The sequence below is a fragment of the Epinephelus moara genome, chromosome 9, assembly GCF_006386435.1.
Source record: "Epinephelus moara isolate mb chromosome 9, YSFRI_EMoa_1.0, whole genome shotgun sequence".
Taxonomy (NCBI): Eukaryota; Metazoa; Chordata; class Actinopteri; order Perciformes; family Serranidae; genus Epinephelus; species Epinephelus moara.
In genome coordinates, this window is record NC_065514.1 from 15526818 (window position 1) to 15553532 (window position 26715).

At 39.7% G+C, this 26715-nt stretch overlaps 1 protein-coding gene across 1 annotated transcript in view; it reads left to right on the plus strand.

Annotated features, from left to right (window-relative positions):
• LOC126395520 (matrix metalloproteinase-17-like) overlaps nucleotides 1-26715 on the plus strand; it is a 113658-nt gene that overhangs the window by 27741 nt on the left and 59202 nt on the right. The window contains exons 2-3 of the mRNA XM_050053060.1: nucleotides 15199-15331; nucleotides 15475-15610. Of these exons, the coding sequence (XP_049909017.1) occupies nucleotides 15199-15331; nucleotides 15475-15610 (269 nt within the window). The remainder of the gene's footprint in view (nucleotides 1-15198; nucleotides 15332-15474; nucleotides 15611-26715) is intronic.

The window sequence follows — 26715 nt, forward strand, 5'->3', positions numbered from 1 at the left end:
GTTGTTGCCAGGTTAAACAGTCCGTGTGGTGAACTATGAGGCGGAACATAATTGGCGTCACTGCAAACTCTGAATCCATCGCAATGGTTCAGCATATTTACTTATATATAAACGGAAGTCGAAAACAGAAATTCGCCTCCTCAATCAAACCGGAATGCCAAAAAATCGGGGGTCTACCCCCAGAGGCTGTATTTGGCATCTGCCGGAAGTCAGACGCCAAATACAGCTGATGGGTTCCGAGAATGCTTGAAAATTAAAAAAAATTGCATCCCAGGGGTTTGAGAGCTCCCCTTCCATTGTCCTGCTTTTCCCTCCACGATGAAACCCCTGTGCATGTTGTTTCCACATCACAACTTAAAGCTAATAAACACACCAAAGTTGGGAGAATGACTTACAACTTGGTTAACGGGGTCAGCCGAGGAGCACGTGAATGCAGCATAAGAGACAGACAGCAGCCCGCTACACAACATCCGAGTCACAGACTTTGAGCAACAACCCACATTAGCTAAAGTCTTATGAGCACGTGTCCTGTCCTGCAGCTTCAGCACATTAAACAGCATGTAAACTTATCTGAAATTATTACATGTGGTCCATATTGCTTGTAAGCTAGCAGCACAGGTTTGTTCCCTTTTTTCTTGTTCCCTGCCTGTGTTCTGCACCACAGCTAATCAATCAAACATAGACATAGACACCGACACACTGCTCCATCCAGCCGAGACGAAAAGGACCTTTTTCTGATGTTCCCCCAAAGACCCTTTAGTCTTCCTTTTTAATTACAAAAAAACTAACAATACCTTTAAAAACATATGTTGACATTTTGGGATGACTAACTGTTAGTCGTTAAACTTAACGTGGATAAGTCGCAGTATACGTTGCAGGACCCCCCGTTCTTTACAACTGACTATGGTAGTAAACACAAACAGATTTAAAATGTCTTAACATTACAAAGCACCTGAAGCACAATGTGTTAAATCACATGTAACCAAACAACATCTTATCCTTCCTCAGACTCACACAACCACACAGTGTCTCTCCGTCTCAACCCTCCCGTTTCAAACGCAACACTGATGTATCTGCAATCCAGCAACGCTTCAAATCGGCGCCCACATTAATCAATGTCTCACACACATGAAGCCTGGCTTTCTACCTCAAATCTATTTTATCCTTGGCGTGGACTATCAGCTTTGTTGCAGAGAGGCTGTGAGCAGTTCGCTCGCTGTTTGCTGGGCCCACAGCTACAAATTGCTATTGATAAACAAGTAATTTAAATATATTATTTAATCAGGGAAAGTCTGGGTAATTTTCTGTGTCTGACAGCGCTGCCTCCTCTTAACAAGCTCTATACATAAACACTATAAACAGACCATTCCATAATATCCTAAAATACCATAAACTCTGAATACTTTGTTGGGACTATTAAGCCCCTATATTTTCTTTAGCTGTCTTATTTCACACTGAATATTTTTATGAATTTGTTGCTTCTCTTCTGGACCTTACTGCATTAAAGGATTAGAGGGACCAGGATTCAGGATTACAGAGATAAATTATCCTTCACATCCAGATACTGCGGCGCAGACTGGGACTAAGTCAATCCCTATAATACCCACTCAACGCCTCAATTATGTGTGTGTTTATGAGAAAGTGAAAGGCAGAGCGTGCGTGCATGTCCTCGCTGAGTTATTGTTTTATTGTGGACATAAATTAAAGATTTGAATGTGTGTTTGGATAATGTGTGTATGCATGAGCTCTGGGGTCAGAACATGAGTGAGTGTGTTTGCATACGTTTGTTAATGAGTTGCATTAAGTAGAAGAAGGTGGTCTACTCCAGGGAATAAACATTCGTCAATGCTTTACACCCACATTTGCAGCATTGCTTCTGTGCAAACTTGGGTTTGGAGAGTTGTGTCTCGAAGGCTATAACATCGTGTCAAGATAATTAAGTGTCACAAATCATTGGGAGATAGTAGGTGTGTGCATTATGAGAAGAAAGTGTGTATAATTTTTGTATGGTGATATCCAAAAAGTGCTACATCCACATTGCACATTCATTTTTAAACATCTTTTTCTTATGTTTTACTCAGTATTTTATTTTAGAGATAGTTAATTTAAAAGCAAGCCTGCAAAAACAAAACACAGATATTGTCTTAATTTCAAATTTAACAAATTTGCAATGTGCCTCACAGGTCTGATGTTCACTGGGCGATCTCATTATATCTCAAAGAGTTACTTTTATGGTTGAACATTATTCATCAGGACAAGGGGCCAACATGCAGTGAAGGCAGAAAATATTATATAAAAAGCCTAGATACAGTATGTATACTGTATATGTGCATATTTATAAGGTGCAGATATATAGACTACAGTATGTCTACACTGCAGTCACTGTAGAGCAGCCAACTTCCTGTAACCCAGGGAGGTAGAGGGAGGGATTTAGCCTTCTGTCTTTAACTGTGTTCTGTTTGTTTGTGTCTCATTTAGTTTTTGTTCATTAAAAGAAGAACATGTTTTAAAGGTGTTTTTGTCGACAGTTCAACTTTCAGTCCAAGGCCACGATCACACACAAAGTGTTTCGCAGGTTCCAAAACATGCGGCGCACCTCACTTCCCTTTTTTTTTTGTTTTTTTTTAAATCGAATGCCACTAGTAAAAAACACTTTCTGCACCTTTGTATTGTTGCCAGGCAACCACCCCATCGCCTCCTTACCCTAACCCTCCTATGTAATCAATCAATTTATTTATTTGTTTATTTATTTTATTTAACAGTAAATTAAAATAACAGTAAAAGAGGCTACTTACTGTAGCTGTGGTTGAGGGTGAGAGGCTGTCAGTAAATAGTTTGTTGGTCACATGGAAACGGAGATCTGTGTGGGTACATGAGACCCTAAAAGAGAGGGTGGGTCATGGGGAGTACCACCAGTTGGTCCAGGAGCTTCGTCTCAATGATGGCTGTTTCCAGGCATATTTTACGATGACTCAGGCAGTTTGACAACCTGCTGTCTATCGTCTGGCCATATAGCTGTGGGTATCCAGCAACTGCTACCACCAGTTTTACTCGCTGTAAACTTGTTGTCATGAGCACCACAGAGGGCCTGCCCCTCAAATCATCTGATTGGACAATGGGAAAAAAGTGGAGATGACATGTGCCACTTCTCTGCCCTGAGATTAAGTTTTTTTAACTAATGGAGTTCAGAGCACTCTGGCAAAAACACCAGGCACCTAGTGCGGAGAAATACGAGGTGTGTCGCAACAGCGAGCAAAAGCTTCGTTCTTATTAAAAACAATTACAAAAAGCTGCCTCCAGCTGCCAGAACACTTTCTGTGTGATGGGGACCTAAGACTTATGGACTTTTATGGGCTTCAAAGGGCTGCACAATTAACTGAATATTAATCACAATCACAATTTTGGCTTCCCACAGTTAAATTAACATGATTTACTGCGATATTGTCGTTTAAAATGCAAGCTCCACTCATATAAAATTCTGCTGTATATCAAATCAAGCGCTCCCTAACAGCCAGCCTCCACTTTTAGAAAGCTGTCATACCGTTGTGCACTCAATCTGCAGCGGCAGCCTGTGAAAAACTTTGCGACTCATATGGATTAGTGTTCGGGTCAGAGTTGAGTCTCGTGCACAGAGCACATGACAATAGACGATACGATTTAATACGATTTAAGGCCAGAGTGTCCGGACTGAGACGCATCTGTATCTGGAATTACATTCCAGACCACCTCCAAATGTGGTTTGGATTTGATTTGCAAAATTTCATGTGGTTTTTTTCAGACCAGACCTTCTAAAATTGATCTGAATACAATCTGGATATGCCAAAAAATAGATTTAGGCTAGTAGTCTGAACAAGGCTTAAGAGTGGGTCCCTGTTTTTTGTGTTCCCATGCATGCACATGTGGATGCATTTGCAGACATGCAGGTTATTCAATACACATTACTGCCAATGGTTTCACAATATTCCACTTATCTACAGGTGCCAATAACGCACTACGAAATGCACCATTGTGTCAACAAAGGCATGGAAGAAGAAGACTGCTAGCAATTGCACGTAGTGTAAGCAATGCAGGCTTTAAACTTTTCAGAAGAATCTGCTTTGCAAATGTTTTCTGAGAAAGGAAAAGCAGTCAGCACATTTTCAAACCTCAAGGATAGATACACAGTGCATTTTGGTGAGAGACAATCAATGTAAATAGAAACTTTGTTTACAAGAAAACTCTGCAAGGCATCTTTAAATGTGTTTTAAAAGGATTGTTAGTCTTGGTTTTAAAATTCCCTGGCCAAGTGTTAAAGTGGCACACAGATAATTGGAGCTTGTGATATTTTGAGACAGTATATTTCCTGGAAATTCAATGCACAAAAATGTCGGCTGATCCAGTAAAGTAAATACCCGAGATCAAAGCACTTTATCACATTCATTCAAAAAATCCTGTGAATTCAAAATCCAATCAAAAAGGACCCTAGGCCCTTCTCACAAAAGTGTCTTGGAAGCATTGATCCCAAATGGTGGCAATGTCACATTTCCCGAGTAATTGTTGCTTTTAAATTGCAGATAAATTGGGGAGCCGTACAGGGCATGCTCATACATGGCTCACAAGTTTGTGTTTGTATTAATGAAATCTGTGTAAATTAATGGAAGAGGAAATGATCTCATGTTGCACACTTGTCGAAACTGGATTTTCATCAATGCCATATACAACCACAGATATCAAAGATGGGATAGCTTCCTTAGTTCCTACAATAAAATCTCTGGCAGTTGATAGATTTTTTTGTGTCATGGTATATATCATGATATCACCCCGCCAAGGGACCCTAGGTCGCCAGAACATGGAGAAAGTAAGAGCACACATTGATCAGTACATTTGTTAAAGAGAGCACCATGAGACACAGAGCTATATCTGCTGCGCCATGCTGAGTAAAATTGACTGTTGTTGCAGTCGGTGGTACATCAACAGACAAGTTTGATTTAGGAGGCTGCCTAATTGTACCACAGTGAAGTGCATCAGCGCAGCCCTGTCTCCCACCAAGTATACAGCGAATGATAAATGCCAGCTTATTGACAGTGATGAAAAGTGTTGCTCGGATTGATTAAATGTTGCACAGCTGCCAGTATTCAAGTGATACAGCTAAAGGAGGAAGGGAAACGGGGACATGCAGGGCACTGGGTGGACTCTGCACCACTAATGACATTTTACACAAACTTAAGAGTCAGTGCAGGAATATTCTACTACTGGGGCTATGCGGAAGACTTAGTACTTTAAGTATTTCTCTGTGGCATTAAATATTAGTGACTAACTAAGCAACACAGATTTTCAGTTTAAGACAGTATGGAGTTGGTTTGATCTGATTCAAAATGCAGTGTAAGAAGTAACCAAAATTGTTCCAACACCAGCGTACAGTGGTGTGCTCGCACAGGACCTGATTGATGTTTAGAAGCAGACTAAAAATAAAGATTTTGTCTTTAAGGTCTTATACGACAATGATTTCAACCGAAAACAGTAGGTTCCAGCATGCAATTTTTTGGAAACAGCACCGTCTCTGTTGTCATGTAAACTTGCAATATGTTCCTCTAAAAACGGAGACTTTTTCGCATATGCACATTACGGTTCCAGTCACTAGGCATGTGCGAGAAAGTTGACCATCATAACAACAATGGCGGACTCCCAAGCTCAATGTAGATTTGTAGATTTACTGTAGCAACTCCACCTCGTTGTCTGTCCAGACAAACGTTTGTGCGGTTGCCATTTTGTTTGTTCATACATCACCGCTCTGTAGAAGGAAGCGAATGTGCGCAGATGCGTATTGTTTCATTACAAAGTCACACTGCCAACTACTGGCCCGCCATGCACAGCGATTGTTATCAAAACTTTGTCGTCTGAACGTGCAACTTTTTTGAAAATGAAAATGAGAAACAATTCCGTTTTCAGCGGATCGTTTTCATGTAGACATGGCCCAAAGCTACAGTTGATAACTTCGATAAAAACATCTTTTTTCATATTTGCTGAAACTGTGACTTAGCCACACTGTAGTACATGAGCCACGTCATCTGTGAGAAACATTATATTCCTCTGCCTCCTCCTGGTGCTTCTAGTAGCATTTGCAAGAATCTACTGTTAAAACAACCAGTCATAGCCGAGGAGTCTCTAATGCAGCTGTCAATCACTGCTCGTGGACTTCGGGCAAACTGTCAAGCTAGGCAATGTTGAAAACAGTCAAGCTGAATTGCCAGCCGCAGGTCACAAATGTTCTCATTTTACAGCTAAGCAGTACACTAAAATGTGTTTCTGAGAACATGTTAGGCAGGAAATAGGCAATGCAGTAAGAGAATCTTAATGCATATTTGTGCATCAGTGCTGTCTAGTTCAACCCCAGCTGGCCAGCAACCTCTTTCAAACCTGATATTTGTTTGAATTTAGGTTTTGATGTTGGGTGAACAAAATTCAATGTCAGAACAACATCTGATGTTTAAGTCAATCGATGCAGAATACTGACAACAGATGATGTAACTATTTTGTTGGTTTTAAGTTGTGTTGTTAAGTAACCAAAATCCAACGTCTTTGAAATATCTCATGCCAGCGACATCTTGATGGAGAATAGAATATAGATCACAAAAAATAGATTGGCACGCACAGCAAATGTAAGAATACTGCACTTGGATTCTTGCACAAACAGTATTGTTGGATTTACTCTTCAGACAAGACGGCATGTGGCTTTCTCTGAGCAGTTCCACTTAATTTTACAGGGACATTTGTCATTGTTTTAATTTGGTTTTGCTTGACTGCACAAATCAGAACTGAATGTTAATGTCCTAGGACTGTGCAGGTCATTTTAGCAGTGAGTTGGCTAAGTGGTGAGGACCCCCTGTGCCTGAGTAGGGACGTGGGGTCAAGCCCCCATGTCAGCAAGAATTTTCCTTGCTGATGTCACTGAATACCAGTGTCAGTGTGGCTGGACTGCAGCTGAGCTCCACTGCAGAAAGAAAACACAGAAAAAGTGGTCAACATTTAGTTTGTTTATGCTCTGTCTTTATTTTGGTGCATTTAAGGACAGACTGCACACATTATGGACGGTGATTTGATAGTAATGGGCGGTATATCTGGCCATTTTGTAAACAGAGAGGATGCGAATTCATTAAACTAAAGTTTATTGTGGTGTTCATTGTAATCCATCTCTTTTTAATTCCACACATTTCTCCAATTAGTGTGTTAGTTTACAAATCTTTCAATCTTTCTTTAGAAATGGATGCCAAATAACTTTTTGTTATGTACACCCATGATGTTTTTTAGTATCTCTCATTTAATGAAGTCTCCAGTTTAAGGATCAATGCATTTTGATCTCTTTGATTATTTCCTAAACACGCTGATCTTATGCAAATCCCATCAGTGAACTGAGCTCTCCTGCACTTGGAGAACACAGTTGTAAGGCACTTGTATTGTGGCTCATTATGTCACAAGTTGTTCCATTATTAAATCAGTGACTAGACACACACAGATTTGAAGTGCAAAGTGAAAGACAGTGTAGCACATTCAGGGCCCGAGGCAAGCTTTCCCCAGTACCCCCACCCCCACACTCCACTCTACCGTAGACTCAGGACGCGTTCACACTGGCACTTCTGGTCCGCTTTAAACGAACCCTGGTCCGCTTCCACGGATAGTTCGGTTCGTTTGGAGTGGTGTGAACGCTCATTCGAACTCTGGTGCGGACCAAACGAGCGAACTCTGGTCCGCGTGAAAACTGGAAGTCTTGGTTCACTTGCAAGTGAACCCTGGTGCGGTTTGCTTACAGTGGGAAATGCAGACGGACTATCCAACAAATCAAAGAGAGGAAGTGAACCAAAGACAGGAAGTGATGTAGAGTGCAGTGCATTTTGGGTAGAAAAAAACAAAGCCAACAGCACGAACCGGGAGACGCAGAGGTAAAAAAGGAAAAAGTTGGAAAATGTATCGTGGGCAGAAGTGGAGTAGTGAGGAGGTGCAGGCGCTTAATGATATATGGTCAGAGGTCTTTATAGCGCTGGTTAGTTGGATGGATTTCCGTTTTCGGTCCTGGCCAGTCGATGAGCTGGGTTTTCTTCTTCCTCATGCTTTTTTTCGTCCTGATCAGTGGTCGTTTCGGGCAATACCGCCCCCAAATGAGCAGCTGTTGTAACTGCGTGACGTTGTGTAGGTGGTTTGGTCCGCTTTAAAAAGTGCAGTGTGAAAGTGAACCAAACCAAATTAAGTTGTTAACTTTTTCGCCATTCCCCGCCTAATCGAACCGAGTCCCCCAACTACCCTGGTGTGAATGCGCCCTCAGACTCACTGTGATGATCACTCTTTGATAAACACACATCAACAGATCATTTTGCACCACAGAGCACCACAAAATCCTGTGGTGCTCTGCGGTGCATCTAGGAAGAATGAGTGTCGCTGGTCAGATACTCATTCCCAGACTGACAGACAGGTGACAGACTCATTCCCCCAAGATGCACCACAGAGTGCCACAGGAAGTCATTCCTGCCTGTGGCCATCTAACCTGTACAACTCCTCCCTCAGTGTCAGCCACTCTGAGTCAGTAGACTGGCATCTGGACTTTATTCACCTTCATAATTATCTATCGGGTGCAATAATTCAACTGCTACAATATTTTTCAGTGTCGGACTTTATCATGCATGTAACTGTACATATTTCTTACTTTATTCTATTTTTGTTACACTATTGATGTATGTATTGTACTTACAAAAATGCCCGGACCCGACACATCGCTGCACAGGAGCTAAAATCTTTTCTTTTATTACTTTGTTGATTTTACACGTTTATTCTTACTTCTTATAATTCTCTTTTCTCGTCAGAGCGACTGTAACGAATCACAATGTCCCCTCGGGGATCAGTAAAGTATTTCTGATTCTGATTTCCTCTTATGTCCGATAAATAAATAAATAAATCTGTGTGGTTGTGGCGCATGATGACACCTTAGTTGGAAAGCTACTGTTAATGTGCATTACTCTTTATTAACCATAAGGTTTCTTGTCTCAGCTGACGTCATGCCTGATTTGTTGCATTTGACCAAAGCCAGTGACACAACAACCGAGGAGCTACAAAATATCAAATTTAAAGCGAATGTTTTCTCACTTGTAGTTTTCTTAAGATGACCTTAAAGTCTTAATTATTTTTTGTTGATGGGAAACTTTTATTTGTCTGCTCTCCATTATCTTTCTCTCACACACTCTCAGCTTTCTGAATAAATTATCATAAAGAGAGAAAACTTAAAAAGAGCATATCTTTTTTTTTTTTTTTTTTTTTTTTCCCTGGTTGCTTGAAGCGGTGGTTGAACTTTACACTGTGCCATTCGAGATGTTCTTTTAGTTCTGCTTTACAACTCTGGCACAAGAAAGTAAAAGAGTCCAGACTCTTATTTTATGCAGAATACAACACGGCAATCAAAACATTGCTGCAGTCATTGAGTGGAGCAAGTTACCACTGCAGCATCAAAGGCTTTGAAAAAAAGGCTTCTCGATTGGGATGCAGTGCAGTGATACACGTCATTTTTCTGCATTCAGAGTGTGTATGTATATATTTGTGTGTGTCTGTGTCTTAATGAGCGATTAAAGAAGTGTCAGTCGTCCATGTCTGACCTCTGATTGTTAATCAGAAACTTGAAGAGGATGAATTTGTTGCACAGGCCAGATTATGTGTTTTTCTCCCGCTCTGCACTCATTTAATTCTTTTTTATTTCAGGGGTGAAGACCCCTGGAGAAAAGCGACATTATTTTTTTGGTTTATTAAATTTGAAACGCACGTTCTTCCAGTTGTAATTGTATCTTTGAGCTGTCACTGTCTATTGTGAGAGTGAATTGTTGCTCTTTCACTGTAGAGCTCAAGTTTATTCTTCTCCTTATCTGGGAATCTTTGATTTTTTTGTGTCTCTGTTTGAACTCAGATGCCTTGTGTGCAGTCTTTTAAAAGCACACCCAATCTCACCTAAACACGGTGACATCCGTGTATATAATTTAGCAGTGTTCAGCATGTTACTGAACTCGTTGGCAGCTTTTACAGCCCCCCCCCCCCCATGAGCTACGATGTCAGGGTTTAAATTAGTTGCTGGCTCCACAAAAAAGTTTGATGTAGTGAGTTTATGAGTGTGAAAACAGGGAGTTGCGGTTGTGTAGACAGGGCAGATGTAATCCATCACTTGCGCACCTTGCTTACACAGAAGAAGAGCATAAACCTCCTCCTGTCTGTGTGGATACGTGCGCATTCACACAATGCACACAGATATGCATACACATGCGCTTTGTGAAATTTGTTTTGATTTCAAGAAAGTTTCTGCCTTATTATAACTTGGGTCTTCTTTTCATAGTCATCACCATAATTTTTATCTGTTACATAACATCATACGCACCCAAGAAATCATTTAGATCTGGGATTGTGCCAACCCTGCTTCATCAAAGTCTGACACTGCAAGAAACATGAGCAGGCAGACAGGTTGTAATCAAGGCCACAGTTCAGATAAACCACTTTATTTGGAGGTTAACCAGAAAGTAAGAGTGACAGGCCCAACCACAGTAAGTAAGGTGGGTCTAAGTTTAACCAGGAAGTCATGGCATGTCCCAAATCTGTCCTACGTACTAATTACGTACTGCTAGATTCTAGGAATTGGCTGAACGGTGAAATGGGAACACGTAGAGATCGGAGTAGACCAATCTTTGCATATTTTATTAAAGTTTAGGTAACAATAAGCAGTTCAGGCTGGTTTTGGTGAGGTTGTGAGGACAAATCTATATATGAAAAACAAACTGACAAATGCACCTTTCAAAAGAACACCAGGAAAGAACAGAAAAGAAGGTTAGAAGGTTAGCCCATGGCTTACAGCTTCCTGGGCTGGGTTCGGCCGCAAATCATTGCAAAGCATTTATTTAATCAGAGATAGTGGTGCGTTGAACACCCTGTTTTGTTACACAGGTGTACTGACTTTTAATACAACAGGGTTTATTTCACATTAGTTCAAATGGGCTTTATTGGTATGGGAAACGCACGTTTACATTTCCAAAGTAAATGGTAAATGGTCCTGCACTTGTATAACACCTTTCTAGTCTTCTAACCACTCAAAGGGCTTTTTACACTATGAGTCACATTCACCCATTCACACACACATTCACACACTGGTGGCCGAGGCTACCATACATAGTGCCACCTGCTACTCAGTAACAGTTCACACACACTCACACACTGATGGAACAGCCATCAGGAGCTCAGTATCTTGCCTAAGGATACTTTGGCATGCCGACTGGAGGTAGCCTCACGTCACCAGGCTCTTCACGTAGGGCGAAGAGCCTGGTTTCCATTCACTCTGAATTTTGTCTGGATTCTGGTTCCGGTCTAGAGAGCGGATCCGGAATTCACCAAATTCACCAAAGTAAAACCTTAAATTCTGGCACACCATCAATTTACAATAAAAGAAAAAGGTTAACTTATTGGCTTGGGGCTTTTCTTGTAAATTATATTCTCTAAATTAAAAAGTTTCACCACATTTTTATTATCTTGGTGCTTTTATTTTGACGGAAAGGTGCATCCATTGAATTCCGGATCCTGTCTCTCTCACCCTGGTTCCGGTTCCTTACCAAAGCGGCCACTAAACGGCCCCAGACTAACTGGAGGAGCTGGGGATTGAACCGCTGATCTTCGATTAGTGGACGTCCTGCTCTACCTCTGAGCCAAAGCAAAATGTAGTAAATTATATTCCTACTACTAACAATAAGTAAAGATCTACTAGACGTTCATTTATGTACATGTCGCTGCTGATTGGTAATACCTCTAACACACCCACCAAACGAGAGTAAACCTACTGTAAATACAGTTTCACACCTTTTCGAGGAAACATTTTGTTCAACCTGGAAACAGAAGCAAAATGGTGCACGCCGTTTTCGGATTGAATGTGGTGCCCTGAAACATATTTCAATTATTTAAATTTTCATGCTGATTTTATATATTAGTGTGTCCAGTGAAAACATTTAATTTAAATAAATGGTTAGTTAATTTTAAACATTACTTACCTGTATACTTAGCTCCTGTGATGTTTAGTTTAGTTTAGTTTATTGGTTTAAATATACAGAGACAATGCACATTAATAAACATTTCTGTAAACATGCCGGTTTAGCCAAGTTGGCTAATTTTCAACCGTAGTCTCTGGGGCAGGTGACTTGAGCACTACAATAAAAAAAATAAAACAGTACTATGCCTACTTAAAAAATACATGGTATACAATATATTACAATACAATATATTACAGTGCATACAATAAAATACAAATACATTACAGTTTCAGAGCAGATGGTCACATACTTGACCGTCTCTCAACCATAGATTTAAATTTCTTTTAAAAGAAAGATAAGTGTCATACTCCCTGAGCTGCGCTGGAAGAATATTCCAGGTGTGAGTAGCTCTCACCGAGAAGGCTGCCTGACCAAAGGCAGTCCTTCTTGACTTGACCTTCTTGTGAGAAAATTGTTTGACTTACCCTTTAGAAGAGAGCACTGTCGCTTTAAGAGGGAGAGTCATGGAGTTGTGAGGAATGCAGGCTGAAGAAAAATATGATTGTACTGAACTGAGGAATTTTTGTTAAAAAAAAGTTGCAACAAAAGATGGACATGGTTTTTTTGGCAGTTCATTTTGAAGGTGCAACATGAACATACCTCTGAACTGAAGCGATTTCACCTCCAACAATGAACTGCTCTTTGGAGCTTCTACCCCTTGCTTTTAAACAGACAAACATGAGTTACTGCATAAACAATTAAAAACTATTAAAAAAAAAATCGAATCATTAATTATCACCCTAACACAAAAATATTAACAATATAATGTGTTTAGGGCACTTACCCCCTCTGCACCCTGCTCAAAATGGTACAGTCTTGACTTCCCTCTACTATAAAGGCCATTGGAGGCTCCCACTTCCTGTTTGGCAGTTTGGACCAATGACCAGCAGGTAATATGGATGGCAGCTCATGCAGCAACCATTTTATCAATTTAAGTTACATAAAGCCCATAACTTTATTGGGGTGGGGGAGCCCTTCTGTGTGGAGTTTGCATGATCTTCCCATGTCAGCGTGGGTTTTCTCCAGGTACTCCAGCTTCCTCTCACAGTCCAAAGACATGCAGGTTAATTGGTGACTCTAAATTGTCCATAGGTGTGAATGTGAGTGTGAATGGTTGTCTGTCTCTATGTGTCAGCCCTGTGATAGTCTGGTGACCTGTCCAGGGTGTACTCTGCCTTTCTTCCCAACAACCCCCAGCAGGGTAAGCAGTTATGGAAAATGACTGAATGAATGAATTACTTAACGGTTCACCCACAAATGACGTAAGATTGTCTTTTTTTTGTTCATAAGAACCAACTTAATTCATAGGATGCAGTCTTGATGGGGTCATTTGACTACTGTCTTGTATATTTTGATGTAATTTTTACCCTGTGACATTTTAGAGGCCTTGTTGTATTTAAGTTTCTAAATTGTGTATTGATGCTGACTCTCCATGTAAACGTACCCCTACAGGTTCATTTTCATATGTACTTGCAGATTGAAAATGCATATTTCCGAAATTTGGATATGTATATATTTTTTAAAGAACACAATTCAACAATAAGGACTTGCACATTTATTCTTAGGAACATAGCTCTCTAATTTTAACTTTATGGGCTATGATTATGATTGTCACTAGGCAGTTTTTAATCTTTACATCTTCATTCCTTTATCTCTATGTATGATATTGTTGACTGTTACACAGATTGATGTTATGTATTGACGCCTTTCCACTAAATGTGGGTAATGTGACTGATTGCAAACTCACAGCCTGATGGCTTCTCTTTGTTACAAAACTGTTTGCCTGATGTTTGCCTTTACCGTTTTTCATCCACATAAGTTTGGCCACCCTGGGATTTTATTCAAAACATATACAACTGTCTGACCACCCATCTGACCTCTTTTTAGTGATGTTGCTGAAAGACAAAAACAACTGAAATCTATATCGTCAAACGTTTCAAAAACCGTGTCATTTAAGTTCTCTTTTGATTCATAGAGTCAATTTAACTTCCCTGCTTTCTTTTAAGTTATTTGACCTCTCCACTCACCCCTGGCAACCAGTTTGAAACTCTTTCCGGAAATCGTTGCCCGATGGTACTAAGGGTCAATTAAATTCCCCTGGAAACTTTTCCCAAGCCCTCTGCGGCGATGGCGAAGCCAAGGATGAAGAGGCAAATATCAGCCAACAGAGAGCTTCACTGGTGCTAAATCATTCAGTTAATGGGATTTTCCCAGCGTTGTCAATACAGAGGGGATGCCTCGCTATCTATCGCTCTGTGTCACCACCTTATTGGCTGCCAGATGATGAGGAGGGAAGCAGAGGCTTTAGTTGGGTGGAGACAGATGAGGGGAAGAGAGAAAAAAGACAAAGAAAGATATCAGGGGAGAAAAGGCAAGAGAGAAAAGAGTCGCAGCTCGGCTGTATCCATCAGTCAGATCTTACACGTACCATCACTGTCAGCTGGGCTGCTTTGATTGGCAGCAACTTTATTGGTCTCTAATAGAAATGGAGTTGCAGTTCTAACCTTTTTATACATGGCTTCTTTTGTGAACCTACTCAGCCATTCTTTGAGCACATGTCATACACATGAAGAACATTTATATCACAGTTATCATGACACTAATATCAGTATGACATTTGTATGAAATTCAAATCCGTCTGTATTGCTGATAAAAGCGTTGCACTCCATCCTCAGGACTCTGTGCCTTGTGGCTAGCGACTCAAATGTCCCTTACCATGTGTAGTTGTTAGCATAACAACAAAGGAGAGGGAAAAGCGTGAGGTATAAAAAGAAACCGCTAGAGATGGGGCCTCCCTCATGGTCTAAACTGCATAATATGTAATCTCAACGTCTTGCATGTCCTCCCTCTGGCTCCGTTTCCTGTCGTTACTGTCACCATCAGATAATGCCTTCAGTACTGTAGTTACCTCAGAAGATGCAGAATGACATGCTTGCAAATAATCATTTTCAATATACACAGTTCTTTGCTGAAGGTTTCACAGAGCCTGAATGTAGACGGACACACAGTATCCACAGACAGTAAACACGAACAGGTGTCAGACCCTCTCAGCTGCTTTGGGATACCTAAAGTCCTTGAAATGCTTTGGATGACTCTTGACACTCTGTGTCTACTGTTTCCCTTCCAGGACTGGCTGAGTAAGTTTGGCTACCTTCCGCCCCCTGACCCAGTGACTGGTCAACTTCAGACCAAGGAGGCCCTGACCAAGGCCATCAAAGCCATGCAGAAGTTCGGAGGGCTGAAGGAGACGGGAGTCTTAGGTATGTGGCTGTGTTTGTGTGGGGGAATCATGTGGGACGGTTGGTAAAATGTATAAAAGAATGAATGATATAATGCAATACATACAATTCAATACAAACCATGAACTATATCCTCCTCTCGCCCTCTGTCCTCTGCTCTGTAGACCAAGCCACACTGGGCCTAATGACAACACCCAGATGTTCTCTGCCAGATGTGTCTGATGCCGAGTCAACAGTGGGCCGCAGGAAACGAAGCCCAACTCCTCAGAATAAATGGAATAAGAGGCATCTGTCCTGGAGGTAGGAGCAACAAAATATACAATCTAATAGACATAATGTTGATACCATGATGATGCTGTAGTTTACAGATGAAAACAAAGAGCTGAATATGTGCAGTAGGTCACACTGAACTATGAAAGGATGTGGTGAAAATGTACATGAACAAACATGTCCATTGAAAACAAACCATGGTCATATTGTTTAAACACTCCAGAGTTGATTATATAAAGGAGAATCATCCAGTCGAGTTTGTTTAGTGTAATTTGTGTTTCAGCATAATTTATCTGTTCCATATCAGATCTGTTTATCTGAGCCTAATGCAGTTCTACACAGACTCAGTCCAGTACATCACATCAGTGCAGTGCAGTCAGCAAAAAAAAAAGAAAACAGAAATCCCCCCCATCTGTGCATCCTTTGATAGATTAGATTAGAGGACTCTTCCTCAAGCCGGAAATCTTTTGCTCTCCGGATCAATTCTGGCTCAAAGGAAGGGCATTTTGTAAAAGTGGCAAGCTGATTAGAGAGACCTTTAATAAACAACAAACAAGTCTTTCCTCTCAGAGGATGCACAAAGACTCAGATGCCTCATTAAATGTATAAAACAGAACGTTGCTTTAAGTGATTAAAAATAGCTACGTGCCACAAAATCCCCTCATTAATGCATCAAGGTACAGAAAGTTCATGAAAAGATTTTTCTATAGATTAATTGGATCCATTCGAAGTCCATGTTATGCTACTGCAATTCAAGGAATATTCCGCTGAAAATGTCTACCGTAAAACTTTAATTAAAAGCTGAGCCCAATAAAATGGTGAATCCCTTGTGCTAGCTGAGTGTGGCTACATGATTTGACAAATAAACCAACATGCTCTCAAACAGTGATTTGTATGATATCTTAACAATTAGCACCTTACGAACTATTTTATGTACCTACCGTAAAGTTACGTGGGTTAGGTTTAGGCAAGTAAAGTCAGGTTTAGCAAAACAAACATGATAAGGAAGTACTTTAAAATTACTCAAAGTTTACTTGCTTTCACATTGTTCCATACACTGGTCTCCTGGGGGAAAGTCCTGCATTGTCCAGGCTGCTTCCTTACACGGACTGTTGTTCTTTATACCACTTTCTTCTTTACTCCTGTCAGCACATTGTTCTCATGTTTGCAGCCTTCCCAATTATATGGGTTATACAAAAATTACTGGCTCATGATTACATTACATATGGTTGCCATTGATGCTCCAAAACAGTTAATTTGTGCCTCCCTGTTGGCAAAATGTAGATTGACTTTACTCACTCTAATAACCATATTCCTACATAACACTTACCTCTGCACAAGACCACAGACAGATATAATACTTGCCTGCAATGACTAACTGAGTAAAGCATGATTTGTCCAAAAATCTGTCCTAAATTTGGTTAAAAGGTGTCCTGAAAGGGTCTAAAAGCATTAGATTTAACTGTCTGATACCTGTAGACACCCCATCGATATGTTACACCTCTTAAAGCCCACCAGATCGTCGGCTACCTATATCAATGTTAAACTGTTGTCAATGTAGACATGCTATGCATCATTAGCATGGTTAGATTCTCCTTAATCCAGTTGTCCAGTTCATTTTAAGGAAACCATGGGCATCAAAGTATAATTTATTCAGATTTGCCAACATGGTAATCAAGAGGAATGAAAAAAGTAGTGACTGAAGGTGACATTAAGTCTGAACACGTGTCCATTCATGGATTATCTATATTCATTTAGGTCCACCGATCAAAAGAACCAAAAAGGTTTTTCATAAAAATGAGTCTAGTGTGTGAATATTGTCATGTTAAGCCTGCCAAGCGTAGACTGTGCTTTAGCTGGGTATCCCTCAATTCAATTCAATTCAATTCAATTCAATTCAATTAAGTTCAATTAAGTTCAGTTCAATAAGCTTTATTGCCATGGCATTTCATATGTGTTGCCAAAGCACGGTTACAATTACAAAGACAGTGAAAATTCAGAAGCAATTAACAATTTATTATTATGAAATATAATAGACATAAATTTTAAAGGGAAAAAAAAACAACTAATGTCATCTCTTAATTGGTATGTTATTTGATTACCTTATTTGTATACAAGACAATTTGATAGTATTCTCATCTTTGCAGAGCAAAAGTTTTGTGTGAAAGGAATGAAATGATTGTTTAAAAATGTTAAAAATATAAAACTAACACACATCAAGAATTATGACGAGGTGTTGATCACTGGACTTGATTGTAGGAAAAAAGTGTCGCATACTGGCTCCATATGCATTTCTTTTATTTTGAGCCCTTGGGCTGTCTTCAAGGTCAACAAACAATAATATAACAATAATTTTTGTCTCATAAAGATGCCCATCCCAAGTTGTGTTAAGCGATTGAAGCAAATAAAAGCCCAGGCTATTGATTGAAGTTTAAAGTTATATTAAGTTCTATATGTATATAGTTTTACCCATGGCCACTGCAAAGCAAAGCATGAAAACGTAGTAAAAATCATTGAAACTTCTTAAAGCACTGGTACAACATAAACCAATTGTCCTTTGTACAGCCTATGTTCAGAGCCTCTCAGCCTCTATACAATTCAGCTCAACACACTTCTACCTTCTCACATCACCGTCTGCACATTCTCAAAAGCTCCTTCAGAAGCAGTGCATTCAGTTATTTATTGAAAAAGAGCGGATTGTTTGAGATACTCTAAACATGACGATCAGCAGCAGAGAAGTGGATAATGCTGCAGGAGTGCTTTGAGAGGTTTCTATGGATTAGAAAACTTGGTTTTGAAAGGCTTTTTGCCATGACTCTGGCTCTCTGTTGGAATCAATTTCAACTGCTGTGAACCCAAGCTGAGAGAAGTTGCCATCCTCCACAAGAAGCATGATGCAAACTTTGTAAAGCCACCTTTCAAACCTACAGGTGGTGAAAGAAGAAAGTCATATGTATGACTCCCAAAGACCAAAGGCTTTGTTACAGAGAGAGGGATGTTTTTTAGTTTTCCCCCATGATAGAATAATATGGATCCATGACCACCTGAGAAACCATAGAGACAGCAGAGGGGGAGGCAGCAAAACATGGTTGGTCTGTGCTGATTCACACAAGCTACCAGGGCTGATTCAACAATGAGCTGCCATAATCTGGTGTGTGTGTGTGCAGAATATGAATACACGCATAATTTTTGAAATCAGGGGAGCCAACGCACACATTGACACAATATATATGCACATACACACAAGCATGTATGCATTGCCTCCCTCCTGGTGGGCTTTAACTTTCTTACTCGTCTTTGTACCACTGCCAATCATACACTGTGCTCCCGTCAGCTCTCTCCACTCTGATATAAGACAGGTTTGTCTTCAGTCCAGTAAAGCACCTTTTGTATTCACAGCACTCAGATTTGTAGAAATGCTGTGCTGGAACAGTTGTGGACTGTGTGCTGGCTTCAGATCCAGAGAGATTTCCATATGGTGCAGATTTTCAGCAAAGCGCCACAACAAAGCGTTGATATTCTGCATAGATTGGCCGCCTCTGTAATTCTCTGGGCGTGCTTTCTGCTTCTGTCTTTTTCGGCGGATGCTGTAGCACTTGCACAGCGGTTCCCTCACTGCTTGGTTTGGGAAAATTATTTTTATCATCTAATATTTCATGGTCTCTCTGCTTCATTAGATTATATGGGTGAACGGGGCTGACAGAATGGAGATAATGCGCAAAACAGCTAATGAGTCAGATGCAATCTGACAGCCATATTAAATGCTAGTGTTCTGATCCACCACATCAGTCAGATTAAAGAGAAGTACAACTATTTATATCGCTGTAACATACATATTGCATCAATATTTTAATTTGAATTATTACATTGTACAGCCAGGAAGGCAGGGTATAAATAAAATGGTTTATTGATGTTTCAGTAGTCCAATATATGAAGTTACTCTCTCTTTTACATCAAAAGGTTAGGCACACAAAAATAACTCAATTCTATTATTAATCAAGTTCACAAAAGATGTTCTATATCTGTGATTGGTTTTGACAGTGCTTTTTTAGCAGCACCACCCCTCCAAGATCCCAAATTAGTCCTATTAGATTTTATGTTTTTGGAGTTTTAATACAGTTTGTTCATACGTAAGAGTAAGATAAGTGAATGAGTTGACACTAATTAGAGTCATAATAAGGCAGCTGTCATGCTAACATAATCAGGTTATGTTACTCACATTGAGATTGCAATCATTGCAAGAGTAACTTGGTTATCAGAGTTCACTTACTTGTCAGTCTTGCTCTTGTCAAACAGCACTTTATGGTCTTTGAGTCTGTGCACATGCCACAGTGAACTGGATGAAATGTGGGTTGTTACTCAAAAAAGTGGAATGGCTGACAGCAAAGCAGATTTCTCTTTAACCTTAACCAAAAAAATCGCTAAAATAGTTGTGTTGCAGTGAGTAACAAATGTGCAATTTTGAGGTCCTCCGTTGAGATTATGACGGCTACGCCATATGTGTGGGTATTCTCCTAAATGGAGGATGACAGATCCATCATGCAGCACTTGGCACCGGAGCCAGTGCAGTAACAGTTCAGGTGGTATCTTTTCATCTGAGGATGCTGTCTCCATGGTCTCGTACATGGTTCGGACATTACGTGTTCCAAGGTGGATCTTGGATTCTGGCCCTAGTAGACCCTCTTTCGCACTCCTGATTTCCTTTGGACTCTCATCAGGAGTGGTCTTCCTGCCACCAGTTTGGTGGCCTGGGTCTACCAAGTGCCTGATGTCAATAGTACAACAATTTTGAGGTACTTATACTTTATGCAAGTATTTCAATTTTGTGCTACTTTATACTTCTACTTCACTACACCTCAGAAAGAAATATTGTACTTTTTACGCTACTACATTAGTCTGACCTCTGGAGTTACTTTAGAGATTAAGATTTTACAAACAAAACACAAGATGAATTTATGATATGATGTAGTAATGTAGTATAATGTATGTAGTTTAACTTTAAAGTTATAACTGCACAGATTGTAGATTCTAACGTAGTATATTTGTGACACTTACATTACATCTGAAGTTCTCTGTCATTGTTACTTTTATAATTTTGTCCTTTTGTTGTTTGGAATAATTATTTTGTTCACTTACACAATCAATATTCCTATTATTACTATTCAGCTGGTCATCAGTTACTTGAATGCACTGACATCTGTCACTGCGACTTCTGACAGCTGTCAATCAGCTGTCAGTCAGCAGTCATCTGTTTGCGGCGTAGTTGATGGTGACGTATTGTCCGGTGTGCAGAGGATTGTGGGTCAGACAAACTAGAAAAGCATGCTGGCTTGCATACTGCAAAATCAGACCAGATGTAGTAGAACATCCTGGTATTTTTGGCATACTGCATTTCACCTACTATGCATTGGGACATACTAAATCTTTTTCTGGTATACTATAAAGTATGGTAGTGTGGGTATTGGAACACACAGAGAGTGTTTCTACACTGTGGTATCGCTATTCTTACTCAAGTGAAAGATAGGTATACCTTATCCACCACTGTGGTGTGATAAACAAGGAGCACAAAAGCAAACTGTAGACTGTGTATCCAGGTCTTAACTAAGATGTTTGAGCATTTGAATGTCTGAATAGAACTTTTATAACAGTAGTCAAAGTAAGTATTCAGTAGACAATTAGTACCTGCAGCATCTAAAATGTGACTCGTCATTGGAGTCCCTCATCTAGCAAAGGTCTACACCATTATGTAGGCGTTGCTTATTTAGAATATCATTTTAACTTACAGTAAGAAGCAAAAACTTGCCCACTCACTCCTGATTTAACTCACCTCAGCACGATTGACAATGTCGGTCTGACTGGCGCTTCACACTCCTCTGCTTGCTCACACACATCAATCACATCATTGTGCTCAGAAAATGTGCAGAGTAGGTGGTGAGAGTCAGTTATTTCATAGAGGGAGAGGGAAAGATAAGGGGCTAAGCCTAGCAGCCATTCATTTTAGGGACTCGGATTCAAGTAATGTGTTTTTCCGCAATAGAAATATAAGTAAATTATTTTTGTGATGATGTCTGGGAGTCTTTGTGTCAGGGCTGAGCCCTTAATCCCCAATTTAACTCCTGCTTACCTCTTTTTCTCTTTCTCTTACACACACGCCCATACGGCACACTGCACTCAGCCAAGTATGTTACAGCCCAGTTGTGTAACAGCCCACTGTTAGCTCATTATCTCATATTGTTAGCCCATTATCACAGCAGACAGCCTGGCAGTCATTAGCAGCCCGACTGATAACTCAAACGGATAGGTGTAGCGAGCTGGAGTGGAGGAGGAGAAAAGATGGGAAGGAGGATGAGGATAACAAAGAGGAAACAAAGAAAACAAGAAGCAAACATGAAGAGGAAGATTGCATCTTTTCTTTCAGCATCTATGAAACAGTGGGTGGGTTTTACTGACTAAATGCAGGATTGAACAATCACCAGCTCTCATCCATCTCTTTAGACCTGTCAACTTTCTAATGGAGTCAATGAAGTGAGTACAAGAATGAGCGATGTAGGAACACGAACACACTTAATTACCATGAAAATCCGTCAAAGCTGTAAGTCCACACTGGCATCATGCTCCTTACATTTTGTGGAGTGTGTTGTCATTGTAATAACATACCCTAAAGCTCAAAGCCCATTGTTTTTTGTGAGACCTGCATGGTGTCGCCAAGCACTCCCAACCTAGTGAGGGTTATTTTAAAACCTGCAGAGCCATATTCAAAGTTGAAGGCGGTCGGTAATGAGAATATGAAGTGTAGCCATAGTCATAACTCAGCAGCAGGGGTCCATCAAAGTGGTAATTATAGCCATAGCTCACAGTTGTTAGTGAGCGTTGAGAAATACCACAGCTGCATCCATAGGCACTGGTGTGTTATAGTCCAAGCGGTAGCTCTGGGACCATAGAAGTAATAACATAAAGCTGCTAATGGTAATGGCAAGGCATACCGGATAGACAATCAGGTTTTATTCTCTTGATCCTTTGGCACTTATGAGATACTTTGATTTGTCTTATTGAGTATTCATCAGGTAATTCATGTCGACCAATTCCTTCACCATTTCCAATCTTCTCTTTTTAACATCTTTTCCTTTTAAAATACTATAAAATTAATAATTTCTGCGTCTATTTTGTTTCCTTTGATTTTCACATAATGTTCTGACCTGCTCAGGGAGATCCTGAAAATATTTACAGAAAAACCTTAATGGCAGGGCTGAGCTTTTTACGATGAGAGGTGACAATAGATAATCTGCGACATTCATCATATCCAGCTACGGGGACACCGGGGCTATGTGCCTAATGAGGAACAAGATTATAATCTATTTCTGTGTTACTGGACTGATTGCAAGAGTCTACAGCCGTGCAAGCAGCTCAGCAAGGCTGTACTTAGGCACAGCGGTGCTTTAAGCTCAATGCAATTTTTTATTTTTTATTTTTTAATTTTATATACTTTATTAATCCCCGAGGGGAAATTCAATTTTTCACTCTGTTGTCAATTACACACAGGTCCGAACACACACATGCACAAACTGGACCTATACATGCACTAAGTGGAGAGATGTCAGAGTGGGCTGCCCATGACAGGCGCTCTGAGCGGTTGGGGGGTTCGGTGCCTTGCTCAGGGGCACCTCGGCAGTGCCCAGGAGGTGAACTGGCACCTCTCCAGCTACCAGTCCACGCTCCATATTTTTGGTCCGGACGGGGACTTGAACAGGCGACCCTCCGGTTCTCAACCCAAGTCCCTATGGACTGAGCTACTGCCGCCCCCAAATGGTAGTGTGCTAACATGCTGACAATGACACTGATAATATGCTAATGCTTACTATGTTCAATATCTTGGTTTTGCATGTTAGCATGCTAACATTTGCTAATTAGCACTAAACACAAAGTACAGTGGAGACCGATTGGAAAGACCTGAGCTTTCATGTTAATTCATAAACTAAAGAATTTGACAAACTTAATTTTTGATCCACTGCTCAACCATTAATGTCTGTACAAAATTTCATAGCAATCCATTTAGTTGTTGAGATATTTTGTTCTTGAGCTAGGCTGTAATCAGACTTTGCCCAAAAATGCTTCTGGGGATCAAAAAGTTTGGGACTTAGTTCCTACATAAATGCAGTTGAAATAATTTGCTTATAGTAATCAAGCAGTCTGCTAACACTGCTCACTTTGGGTATTTTCATACATGACAACATATGGAAAAAAACAAAACAAAAAAAAAAACAAGATAAAGATGGCCTCCAGCTGGTGCTGCCCCCCTTGAAATCATGTCAGGGAAAAAAGTAATTTTCTCTGGATGAGAAACATAGTCTCCTCGGAGCTTATAGCTGCTAGTCATGCTGCAAGTGATGAACACAGGAAGCAAATGTGCACAGGGGAAAGCACCTGTAGTTGAAGCCGCCCTTGTCAAGTGGCTTGATAATGCCTGATTGTGTAATGCCCCCCTTGAGCGGGCCCTCGGTGAGGGGAAAGACAGCAGGATTGGCAGCAAGTCTAGGAGAGGACAATTTCAAATATTTCATGGGCTGGTTTGAGCGATTTAAAAAGAGAGAGAACATTGTGTTTAAGTAACGGCACAGAGAGAGGCTGCTGAAGCTGGCACGGTAAACAGCACGTAGTAAATAGCAAAGCTGTCCATTTCATTACTTTGTGTTCAAGTTATAAATATACAAATTAGATGGTAATTTGCACAAGTAATGAAAAAAACTGTTATGATAATAATATGCTTATAGTCATCGATTTGACCCAGACAGACATGATTACTATAAGTGGTTTCCACTGTACTAATAAGGAGAAATCATAAACACAGTCTATATATCATCACTTCTGGGTTTGAACTCTATTAAACACTGAGGCACAATCAAACTGGAATTCATATGTTTCATCATATTGACAATATTACACAGACGCACATACTTAGTTGAATAAGAAAGGCAGCTCTGTTCCCCCATGCCATATATGTCTACTGTGCTGAAATTTGGGGAACTGTATATAAAAACAAATATAGACCCTATAATAAATTTCAAAGAAAAAAAGCTCTTAGAATAATACATAAAGCTGATTAAAGTGAATCTACTAATCAGTGTTTATAGCATCCTACACCTGAACTATTGTTGTATAGAGTTGTGATGATTTTGAATTCAATTTTGTAGGTTAAGTTATATTGTATATGATTATTTATATAGGGTATTTTGTATATTGTATTGGTTTGTAATATTATATTTATTCTATTTTTGTATAAAGTTGTCATGATTTTGAACTTAATTTTGTAGGCTAAGTTGTATTTGTATAGGATTATTTGTATAGGGTATTTGTATATAGGGACAGGGGTTGAAAATTAGCTGTAGCTATAACTCTATATGCAGCACATCAGGTTCATGCTTTGTAATGAAACTATGTTAACTGCATTGTCCCTATTAAATACAAAGAAACAAAAAAACATTTCCAGACATTGTGTATTTAAAAACATTGGACATATTTTTTTCGAGTTGTGAACAAAAGCCTTTCTGTCTATATTCAATTCTTTAATTCAGAAAAGGTAATTATAATTTATAATTATAATTAGATGTGTTCCAGTTTTGGGAGTCAAATTATGGAGTGGACTCAGTGCTGAGTTGAAATTGTGTTGCCCTCTTAAAAAAGCCTTAAAATGGGAAATGATTACAAATTATAATGAAAAATGATTTAAATGTAAAAGAATTGAGGATTTTAATTTAGAGTATAATGTATTTAATCAGTAATTTATTATTTCCTTTCTTTTTTATTTTTGATATTCTGGGTTACCCTTTAGTTGATATAGCACAGGCAAAAATAAGCCTGGAGCTTCAGCCTATTCCTTTTATGGTTATTGACTGTGAGAAAATTTGGGTGGAATAATCTTTGTTTCTCAAGATGTTTGTAAGCAAATTAAAAATGATTATTCATCAGTTTGTTTATTCCCTTTGTGGACTTGCTTTTGGTGTACAAATCTGTCAAAAATGGATAATAAAAAGTGGAATTTTGACATGACAGAAGCAGGTGCCGAAATGGGCAGGAAACAGGAATAGCGGTTATTTATTACCTTGAGTGTTACGTAGTATTTCACATTATTACATTCCCTAAAATAAGTTTACATTCTGTTTGAACAAACTCAAGTAATGGCATCACTACTGGCCTTATGTGAATTAGCTACCTTGAGTAATAGATAGTTGAAATCCTCTTAGTAAGGGGAAGTGTGCACCTCGAGTACCCCTCATATATATATGAGAGGTGCCTCTGTTATAGGCCAATCACAAATCCATCATTGTGTCTGTATCACAGAGCAGTCCTGCCACCCAGAAGAGTTTATTGACATCGCACTACATAATTCCAGGGTATTGAAGTCTGCAGCATTTATCTCTCTGCTGCCATTTGAGGCCACCAACCTGTGAAATTGCTTGGTGGAACCTTAAGAATAAGTATAACTGTTATTGAGTGTTATCTTATTAGGGGCCTATTATATTTTTCTCCAGAATTCACTTCGCCATCTCAGAGTTGGTGACTGTGATAGTCAGGATAGACAGAGAAATGGGAGAGAAAGATTTGTGGAGAGAGGGTAGACTCATGCAGAGCCTTTTAATTTAATGTCTTTCATCTTCAGCCTGAATGACATAACGTGCGTGTGTGCGTGTGTACTTGTACTTGCTATCTAATGGGGACCAACGTTTTTAACCAACAAAGTGAGGACATTTTTGGAAAGTGAGGACATTTTGGCCCAGTCCTTACTTTTTTTTTAAAGCATTGTTTGAGAGATAAGAATTGGTTTTAAGGTTCAGGTCAGAATTAGACTTAGATCAGAGTTAGGTTTAGGGATTAGGCATTTAGTTGTGATGGAGTCCTCATAAAGATAGAACATGTACAGTGGTGTGAAAAAGTGTTTGCCCCCTTCCTGATTTCTTACTTTTTTGCATTAGTCAAAGATAACACAAGTAAACACAAAATGCAGTTTTTAAATGAAGGGTTTTATTAATGAGGAAGAAAAAAATCCAAAGCTACATGGCCCTGTGTGAAAAAGTGTTTGCCCCCCAGCTCCTGTTAAAACATAACTGTGGTTGATCACACCTGAGTTCAATTTCTGTAGC